The following is an 11,347-nucleotide window of genomic DNA, read 5'->3' as shown; positions in this document are numbered from 1 at the left end:
TGTGGGGGACAGATTAGGGGTTAATAAATATAATATAGGGGTCGGCGGTGTTAGGGGCAGCAGATTAGGGGTACATAGGGATAACGTAGGTGGCGGCGCTTTGCGGTCGGAAGATTAGGGGTTAATTATTTTAAGTAGCTGGCGGCGATGTTGTGGGGGGCAGATTAGGGGTTAATACTATTTATTATAGGGTTAGTGAGGCGGATTAGGGGTTAATACATTTATTATAGTAGCGCTCAGGTCCGCTCGGCAGATTAGGAGTTAATAAGTGTAGGCAGGTGTCGGCGACGTTGTGGGGGACAGATTAGGGGTTAATAAATATAATATAGGGGTCGGCGGTGTTAGGGGCAGCAGATTAGGGGTACATAGGGATAACGTAGGTGGCGGCGCTTTGCGGTCGGAAGATTAGGGGTTAATTATTTTAAGTAGCTGGCGGCGATGTTGTGGGGGGCAGATTAGGGGTTAATAAATGTAATATAGGGGTCGGCGGGGTTAGGGGCAGCAGATTAGGGGTACATAAGTATAACGTAGGTGGCGGTCGGCAGATTAGGGGTTAAAATTTTTAATCGAGTGGCGGCGATGTGGGGGGACCTCGGTTTAGGGGTACATAGGTAGTTTATGGGTGTTAGTGTACTTTAGGGTACAGTAGTTAAGAGCTTTATGAACCGGCGTTAGCCAGAAAGCTCTTAACTCCTGCTATTTTCAGGCGGCTGGAATTTTGTCGTTAGAGCTCTAACGCTCACTGCAGAAACGACTCTAAATACCAGCGTTAGAAAGATCCCATTGAAAAGATAGGCTACGCAAATGGCGTAGGGGGATCTGCGGTATGGAAAAGTCGCGGCTGTAAAGTGAGCGTTAGACCCTTTAATCACTGACTCCAAATACCAGCGGGCGGCCAAAACCAGCGTTAGGAGCCTCTAACGCTGGTTTTGACGGCTACCGCCGAACTCCAAATCTAGGCCAAAGTTAATGGAAGTAAATTGGAAAGTTGTTTAAAATGGCATGCTCTATCTGAATAATGAAAGTTTAATTTTGATTGAGTGTCCCTTTAACAGAGGAAATAATAATACTGATCCACACACTACTGTGAATAATAAATGATTATCTTCAGAAGTACTAATACTTAAAATATCTCTGCAATATTTTCAAAATTCACTCAAAATTTTGACAAATTATTCCAAAAATGCTTCCCAGATGTGCTAATAATAATGGTAGAAATAGTTTTAAAAGATATTATAATAATGCTTCCAAATATTCCCAAAATATACTAATAATACAGATATAATACAGTACTCCATTATGCTGTTAAGATTTTTATTTATTATTTATTTATTTATAAAATATTTTACCAGGAAGGATACATTGAGATTTCTCTCGTTTTCAAGTATGTCCTGGGATCACAAAACATTGCATTGATACAATAGGGTACAATAAAATACAAAAACAATAATAAAAATACACATTATATGCAAACATTTAACATAGAGCAGGTATGAAATATTTATCCATGACAGGAGCATTCTGTTTTGAGATATGTATAGAGGGATCTCTTAAAGGATTTTAGGCTTGGGGAAGTTTTTAAAGTGTGAGGGAGGTCATTCCATAATTGTGGCGCTCTGTAGGAAAAGGAGGATCGAGCTGCTTTTTTTTTGTATTGAGGCAAGCTAAATAATGTGCTGTTATTGGATCGGAGGTTATAGGAGGTGGGAATAGCAGGGGAGAGCATTCTGCTCAGGTAGGGTGGGAGCTTCCCAGAAAGGCTCTTAAAGACAAGGCAGGAAAGATGGAGGGTGCGTCTGGATTCTAGCGACAGCCAGTTTAGTTCTTTTAGCATGTCACAATGGTGGGTCCTGTAGTTACATTGTAGCACAAAGCGGCAGAGCGAGTTATATAACGTATTTAGTTTATTAAGGTGAGTTTGCGGAGCAGGTGCATATACTATGTCCCCATAATCCAAGATAGGCATCAGCATTTGCTGTACAATCTTTTCCTTTACTGTAGGGCTGAGGCAAGATTTGTTTCTGTACAGGGCACCTAGTTTTGGATAAAGTTTAGAGGCAATTTTTTCTATGTGGAGTCCAAAAGATAGATTGGGGTCTAACAACATACCTAAGTATTTAAAAGAGTGGACTGCGGTCAGCGTGCAATTGGATTTTGTTTTGATGCGAAGATGGGAATTTTGTAATTTATGTATTTTAGGTCCCATTCCAAAGATCATTGTGACCGTTTTGTCAGTGTTTAGGAAGAGTTTGTTTTTCGAGATCCACTTTTCTACCTCTGTGAACTGGTCTTGGAGCACTGTTTCAAGCTGCAGCAGATCAGATTTGTTTGCATAGATTACCGTGTCGTCTGCGTACATGTGTACAGTTGAGGATTTGCAGACATTAGGCAAATCATTTATAAATAATGTGAATAGTAGGGGGCCGAGAATGGAACCTTGGGGAACACCACACGTGACTGGGAGAGGGAGGGAGTCAATGTTAGAGACAGAGACATATTGTGATCGATCCGATACATATGATTTAAACCAGGTTAACGGGTGATCAGCAATACCAGAGTTTTTTAGTTTGAGAAGTAGTAGGTCATGGTCCACTGTGTCAAAAGCCTTTGCAAAATCAAGGAAAATAGCTCCAGTTAGGTCTCCTTGTTCCATGGCAGTTTGGATGTCGTTGCAAACTTTTAGGAGGGCAGTTGTAGTGGAGTGATTCGGTCTGAAACCTGATTGATCAGGGGTCAGATAGTTAGAAAGTTGGTAATACTCGCATAATTGCGTATGGACGCATTTTTCTAGGATTTTTGACAATACAGGGAGCAGTGATATAGGACGATAGTTAGAAACCAAGGTTAACTCCCCACTTTTATGAATAGGCACTACTCTTGCAGTTTTCCAGAGTTTGGGTATGTATCCAGACACCAAGGATTCGTTAATTAGGGTTGCAACAGGCTTAGCAATTGCCGGCGCACTGAGCTTCAACAGCATTGCTGGGATTTGATCAGGTCCTGACTGGTTTTTCATTTTTAGATTATCGAGGTGTTTCTTAATGACATTGAAGGGTACAGGTCTAAAATTGAACTTTTCTATATTGGGTCTTTGCTGTTTTAGTGGGGCCTGATCCACATTTGTAGCTTCAGGATGCGTGCCATTTATTAGTTTGTCAATCAGGGTGGTGGAGCATCCTACAAAATAATTGTTAAAGGCATTTGCTACTTCTAAGGGGAGTTGCAGGTTTTGGTTATCCACATTGACAGTAGAGGGTTGGGAGTGGATTGGTGGATTTTGTAAGTTATTTATGAGTTTCCAAAACTTTCTAGGGTTACATATATTATTGTTCAGATTTTCACAGAAATATTGCGCCTTAGCCAATTTTGTTTGTTTAGTACATATATTTCGCCATTTTCTATATACACAGTGATCATTCATAGAGCCAGTATGCTTGAACTTTGACCACAATGAATCCCGAAATTGGTACATTTGAATGAGGTCAGCTGTGATCCAATTCAAGTGTGCTCCTTTTACTCTCACCTTACGCAGCGGTGCATGTAAATTCCAAACTTGTAGGAGTTCAGACTGAAAGAATTCAACTGCAGAGTCTAGATCTGGGATTAGGTTTAATCTGTGCCAGGGGAGGTTCTTGATGTCATTTAGAAATGATTGAAGATTAAATTTTTTGAAGGACCTGGTGATTGTAACCTTGGGAGAGGATTTAGTTGCCTTTATTTTGCGCACGCAGTACACTAAGCAGTGGTCACTGAAATTGTTAGGGAGAACACCTGCCTCATGGATTCGGTCGGGAGAAGTGGAGAGAATCCAGTCGAGCAGGGTATGATTATGGCTTTTGATGTTTATGCGAGTTGGGGAGGAGATTAATTGCGTTAGATGCAAAGATTTAAACAGCGAGCGACAACTGTTATTTTTTGGATTCAGCCAATCGATGTTAAAATCTCCAAAAACCAAAATTTCACTTTTTGGGTTTTGAGTTATGGATTCACTAAGGAGCTGTGCTATGTCCGAAATGGAATGCACAGGGGAGCTTGGTGGGCGGTAGATTCCTGCAACAATGATTGATTTACTGCACGGGATCTCAATTTTGCCAGAAAGGAAATCAAAGGTGGCAGGAGAGCTAGATTTTTGTAAGGGGGTGAACTTTGTGGAATTGTCAACATAAATTACAATGCCACCTCCTCTATTTGCTCTATCATTTCTATGGCATGAATATCCATGTATTGCAATGGCAGAGTCAGGTATTTTGCGGGTTAGCCACGATTCAGAGATCACAATGATTTTGGGTTTGTATTGTAAACACCAAGCTTGCAGTGCATCAATTTTCTGTAGTAAGCTGCGGATATTACAGTGCACAAAGGAGAGGCCTTTCTTAGCTGGAAGGCTAGGAATGGAATTTGTTAGGGGACCAGGGTTAGACTCTACGTCATTTGCAAGGGCAAGTAACATAAGGAATAGGAATTTGGAAATCATTTTTGATTGGCCATATAGTGAATGTGATACTTTATAATATTGTGAGGTGGGGGTAGGAGGGTTATTTTTTATAACCCTCCACCAGCACTCAGCAGATAAGTTACAGCAACAGAGCAGGCCATGATGTATGATAATTTGTTTTCCAGTTTGAGGTGTGTGCTTATGGCGGTTATTATGTGAACCAAATTGGAGTGAGAAAAGGGTTATCATGAATAACAGTAAGGATATATTTGGATTCATGTTAGTGGTATGAGGTGTGTAGATAAAAAATAAAAATGAAAAGTATATACACTATTGATGTGTGATATATAGCTATATGTAGGAAGAGAGGGTATTTATTCTATAGGGTTAAGTAGAAGGAAGGATGTGCTGATCAGTGGTTGCAGCTGTCATTTAAGGAGAATGAAATAAGTGTGGGAGACTATCTATAAAGGAAGAAATGAGCCTGGGGTGGGTGGGGTGAGGGGCAGGGTGGGAGGGAAACTATCTTGCAGGATCTACCTTTTTGCAAAGCAGGGGCACAGCTGAGATAAGTTCTGTATTTTCTTGCAAGGCTTGGGTAGATATGTTTAAAAATCAGACTAAAGGAGAGAGATAAATTAGCGTCAGATTGGGCTGCAAACATTTAGAGGAATGGGGAGGGAATATCTATGAACATTTGAGCTAAGGGTCATAAAAGCAAAAACACAGGGAAAGTTAAAATTACAGAGATAACACAGAGGTATTCATGTAGGGGAATAAAACCATTAAAGTCCAAAAAAGATACATGGCCTTAGCTGATTAAACTAACTTTTAACATAATGGTCAGACATAATGGTAATAAAATATGCATTTTAAATCATAAAAACAAAACAATAAATAGCCAATACATATAACAATACACACATCAGAAAATAACAGGGTAGGTTAAATATAATGATATAACTATCTTGCAGGATCTACCTTTTTGCAAAGCAGGGGCACAGCTGAGATAAGTTCTGTATTTTCTTGCAAGGCTTGGGTAGATATGTTTAAAAATCAGACTTTTTGCAAAGCAGGGGCACAGCTGAGATAAGTTCTGTATTTTCTTGCAAGGCTTGGGTAGATATGTTTAAAAATCAGACTTTTTGCAAAGCAGGGGCACAGCTGAGATAAGTTCTGTATTTTCTTGCAAGGCTTGGGTAGATATGTTTAAAAATCAGACTTTTTGCAAAGCAGGGGCACAGCTGAGATAAGTTCTGTATTTTCTTGCAAGGCTTGGGTAGATATGTTTAAAAATCAGACTTTTTGCAAAGCAGGGGCACAGCTGAGATAAGTTCTGTATTTTCTTGCAAGGCTTGGGTAGATATGTTTAAAAATCAGACTTTTTGCAAAGCAGGGGCACAGCTGAGATAAGTTCTGTATTTTCTTGCAAGGCTTGGGTAGATATGTTTAAAAATCAGACTTTTTGCAAAGCAGGGGCACAGCTGAGATAAGTTCTGTATTTTCTTGCAAGGCTTGGGTAGATATGTTTAAAAATCAGACTTTTTGCAAAGCAGGGGCACAGCTGAGATAAGTGTAGTGATAATTTAAATCATATACTTTTTAATACTCCTAAATATACTAGTAGTACTGGGACTAATAATCTCCTAATAAATACAGCTCAGTACTTCCCAGATATATTAATTAATAGTTAATATTTGCCAAATATGACATCACAGAACACATTCTCCAGATATAATCACGTGTGTTAAAAGTCTCTTTAAGTAAAAATAATAGTAACTCAGCTACATGTATAATGTACTTGATATCATCTATGCTACTAATTTAAAAAAGGAAAGGTGATGTAGAATGGCTTGTTGACTACAAGAAACTATTTTTTATAAAAGAAAAGGGCATACAGGTATAGCATAACTGAATAAAATGGATACACTTCCCAGATACCTGGTGTATTATGTTATGGAACACCTAAAAGCTATATCATTAAAAAAAATGCAAATACTGTTTTCTAGCATTGTACATCTTTGTTAACTTCCCTAGCTGTTGCTAAACAAAATATATGCTACTTACAATTATGTCTGTAATATACTATTGAATGATCACAAAACTGTTGGTAGCACAACAATCTTGGTTTCCATTGAAATAAAAAGAGGTTCTGCCTTTATTCCAGATCAATAACATGAAACATATCTGATAAAGAAAAATAAAAAAAAACTTAAACTTTTTAATAAACTGAAAATATTTTTTTTTAAAAAACACTAAACTATATGTCACAGGATTCAGTAAACTATACATGCATGGAACCCATTGTATAGGGTGGATATCTAACTGTATGAATTCTGTGAGCTAATTCCCTATTTTTGATCAATTAAATCCCCATTGACCAATCCTATGCTTATAAATTAAATCTCTATTGACCAACACCTATTCTGATAAACTAAATCTCTGTTGACTAACATCTCTGACAACCTAAAATAAATTGTTAGGAAAACACACACACATGTTTAGAGCAGTTGCTAATTATATAATAACATGAAATGATTCCAAAATCTAATGGCACACAAACATTGTTAAGTGTACCCCATCAGTCATCAAACACCATCCAGGTGGCCATTTTGAACTCCCTAGTGGTGGTGAGTGCCAAAGTGAGAAGGTGTAAAGGAGGAGGTGGAAGTGACGTTACTCACCCGGAAGCGGAGGGTTTCCCCCGTTTTGTAGCATCCAGGAGAGAGAGAGAGCCAGAGAGAGAGCGTGAGTGAGGGAGGAGAGAGGAAGATGGCGGCGAAGTCGGACGGCGTGTTGGGGGTCGGCTCTGGTTTCGCCCAGCTGCACAACATGGACGAAGCAGCAGCTGCGGCGGTGGGGGAAGGCAGGGGAGATGGGGATCCCAGGGAGAGCAGCTCCATCCACATCTGTCACTGCTGCAACACGTCTTCGTGCTACTGGGGCTGCAGGAGCGCCTGTCTGCGGTCCCTGTTGGGAAAGGGGAATGGGAAGGGAACTGGAGGGCTGGGGGGACTTGGGGGCCAAGGGGAGGGTCAGGGAAAACAGCAGCCAGCGAAGGGGGACAGGGCCTGGCTAGACTGCTTGTGGATAGTGTTAGCCCTGCTGGTCTTCTTTTGGGATGTGGGCACCGACCTGTGGCTGGCTGCAGACTACTACACCAAGAGGGACTACCTGTGGTTCTCGTTGACCCTCTTCTTCGTGCTAGTCCCATCCATTATGGTACAGATTCTCAGCTTCAGGTGGTTCGCCCAGGATTATACTGCTGGAGGGCTGGGGGCGGTGGAAGGACTTAGCAGCAAGGGACCCCCGATGATGGGGAACACCCACCACTACCACCGCCACCAACACTACTCTACCACCACCAGCACCCAGGCGGAGAGGTTTTGCAGGGTGTCTGTCTGGATCTGGCAGTCTGTCATTCACATTCTGCAGATGGGGCAAGTGTGGAGGTAAGTGTAAAAATGCACATCAGCTAACCCCCTGACTGCCAAGAGGGCACATTACAGCTCTGTATGACAGCCAAAGGGTTAATGGTCTGTTGGCGACTTGCTTGTTTTTTTGCTCTTTTATATGGAAGGACATGAATGCTGCTGTCAGAAAGGGACATGGTTATGGCTGCAGATTTGATTTGGTTTCATTTTTGTACAGGGAATCATGTGTTAAATATCCGGCCAGTAATTTAAAAACAGTCGTTCCGTTCATATTGTTTATTAATCACTTTATTAACCTTCATCATTGTATAATATGTCACTTGCTAGCAGCACAAGGTGGGCCATAGTGAATAACCTTCCCTATCCTTTTTAGAGGTGGGATTGAACAAAATGAGGTACTGCAGCCACTGTCACACACCCAGATCTTGGAGACATTTAAATTCGACACCTTTACACACAAACAGATCTGGGCTTTACATATTTGTGAGTGATATGGGTTTGCTGGCTTGGAATTTATTTAGCCGATGTACACATTGAACTCATGTCTCCAACACTGGCATTGCTTTGGTGCAATGTCAATGCTGTGTGTTTGGCAGCCAGGTCAGGTACAGTAGATCACTGTGTTAGGCTGTTTACTGGGAGCTGTCTACAGCTTGTGGTGCTGAACCGCAATGGCTTACTCGGTAACAGAGAGCTGTCCCTGCCTGTGGTGCTGAACCGCAATTCTTTGCTCTGTAATCATTCTTGCTGCAGACTGCTACCTAGTAATCTTGCTGCTCTTTTCATGCTGCTGCTAGATGATTCTGCAAAGCATTGTCATACTAAAGCGATGGAGGGTTTTAACACATTCGTAGCCATTGGGCCATTAGGGTTTTATGACACCGAACATTCAGAATACGCCTACACTTGTGTACTCTTTAGTAAGCAGGGAAGGTACCTGATGGTTGTCAGTGACCTATGATTGTTTTAACCTTCTTGCTGCCAGAAACAAATGATCGTTATGGGTAAGTTTTATGTGCAAGCATATATTTAAAGCTTGGCTTGCTCTCATGTATATTGCTTTTATCTTTAGTTTCCCACGATATTTGCAAATGTTTACATCTATTCTGTGTTTTGTAGCTGTATTCAATTGGTTCAACTGTATTAAAGATTTTTGAGCTTTGGTGTACTCTCTACACTACATAATTATTGGTTATGTTGCAAACACATCTAGTTTTGCAATACATAGAATTACATTAGTGTATTATGTCCTGGCTGGAGATAGTAGGACTGTCTGTAAATCCATTACGTAGTACATTTGTGGTTCTCATAAGCGTTATAGTTAAAATATATTTAATCCCCCAGGAGACTTCTCTGTTTGGTAGTCAGATCAGGTATATTACACATGAGGGATTCATTTCTCAACACGTCTGTACGCAGGAGCTCTCCAGATTCCTAGGTGCTGAAAGGATGTATGGTTGTATTACCTCTAATTTAGAGATCCCTCTCAGTAATGAAACATTGTACCTCAATCAGTGTTTTTTGTGATGTTTAGTCTTTTGTATGTGTGCAAATGTTACATATGAAATGCTTTTACCTTGCCCATGCAATTAACGTTCTTTGGTCTCTTAATGTGTAGTGTATGATGTTTTGAGGTGATATATTACCTACATTGGAATACTTTGACATAAACGATCGTGTTTCTTATTAGATGGTGTTTGGTGTCCATAATTAAGTTCATATGCATTTAGACTAGTCATCACTAGTATGTATGTTTGTTGATATTATAAACCTGCAATATTGTGTGCAATAAGTTAAATGTACCCTTCTATGGATATCTAGGGTGTAAGATTTTACACAATTATGTGAAATATTGCTGCCTCTTGATGGTATGTTAGTGGGTAGCAAGCCTTATTCTGATGATAATTTCATGTTGGAGGAAGGTTTTGAGCTATGAAGGTAAAAACCCTTTGCAGGTTTTTCAAGTCACCCTCTTTAGCTACATGCTTCATTATGGGATTACATTCTATCTCATTAGGGAATATGCTGTAAAGAGATCACCTTTTTGAGGAAAATACCTATAGTAAGTGAGATCTATAGGTTTAAGATGAATAATAAATTATGCCTTCATCTTTTTCTTATTTTATATTTAAAAAAAATTGCTTTCAATGCTACTGTTTTTTCTCTTTATTAAATCCTAAATCGTAATTATTGTTTAAAATTGTTCATTAGTCATTCTAAACAACGTTTAATATATTATTGCTATTTAATGACTAATACACATGTTTTCAGATGATTACTGCAATGTCAAATTTATATTAATGCTAGCAGAAGTTACTTGTATCCCTGCAAACAACCCCATAAAGCCTTGAAGTTAGTTACAAATTAAGTCTAAACTGTTGTAAATATTACCAATTCTGAGATGTATTCTCAGACTCAAATTTGTTTTTGTTTTTTTGCATCGTTGCACAACTAGTGAATATTTTTGTCAAGGTTGGCTGCATTTGAACTCTGAAAAACTGATACTGAATTTGATCAGGAATGCTGAACACTTCAAGTATAATTTGCTTGTTTAAATAAAAAATATTACAGCCATTTGTATACATGTGCTTTGAATCTGTAATTAAATGGATTAACCCTTGGCTGCCAGAATACATTGTATACATCATCACACTTTGGCAAGGCATCAAATATTATTAACTATTGGTAATATTAATCTTTTTAAAAGCTTTTAGCAACATTTTTCTTATAGAAGTTGAGCAACAATCTGATATGAATAATAAACGATATATTGTATGCTATATGTTTGACCATATAAGGAATAACATTTATTTTAGGTTTACATAATCTGTTTTTCAACTTCAAAATTCTTATATGCGTTTGCTGGTACCTTAGGTAACAAATTGAGTAACAAATTGCTATCTCCAGAAGTTTAAATCTAGACTATGATGTTTTAAGAAACTGTATATTTTGTTGGTATATGTGTAATAATAATTATTGTGACTTTAGATTATTGAGATATGATAAATACTTGTACCCAAATTATCACTGTTGGAAAAATGATTTGTTCCCTGCCAGGATTAAAATCTTCAAACACCAGGTTTGAAGAGGTTCTGCAGGTGGTTGATTAACCATCTGAGCAATCTGACCAGCTGGGTAATAGTAATACTAATCTTTATTGTTGTTATATGTGTTTTAAAATATATTTTTTGTAACATGTGGCTTTGATAACTATAGCAAGAACTAGAAGCAAAAAAGATGTTTGGAATCACAGTTGTATTTACACAGTAACCTTATGTATTTGGTGTCAGTTTTATAATGTTTGGCAGTCACAGCTACATTGAAGGAATAATGTGTTTGTAAAATATAATAAACAGCTTTGAAGTGAATATAGATAAAATTAGAGTCTAAATTTTGCTACCAAATTCTTATATTATTTGCTAAATGTTGTGTAATCTAACATTTATTTTCTACAAATGATCTTATATCATTTTCTGTG

The 11,347-nt window shown here is 38.7% G+C and overlaps 1 protein-coding gene across 1 annotated transcript in view; it reads left to right on the top strand.

The window, feature by feature from the left end:
- The first annotated feature begins 7,207 nt into the window (after nucleotides 1-7,207).
- XKR6 (XK related 6) overlaps nucleotides 7,208-11,347 on the top strand; it is a 438,476-nt gene continuing 434,336 nt past the window's right edge. The window contains exon 1 of the mRNA XM_053709539.1: nucleotides 7,208-7,887. Coding sequence (XP_053565514.1) covers nucleotides 7,208-7,887 — 680 coding nt within the window. The remainder of the gene's footprint in view (nucleotides 7,888-11,347) is intronic.

Source organism: Bombina bombina, chromosome 4, assembly GCF_027579735.1.
Source record: "Bombina bombina isolate aBomBom1 chromosome 4, aBomBom1.pri, whole genome shotgun sequence".
Classification (NCBI taxonomy): Eukaryota; Metazoa; Chordata; class Amphibia; order Anura; family Bombinatoridae; genus Bombina; species Bombina bombina.
This window is presented reverse-complemented; position numbering and strand designations above follow the sequence as displayed.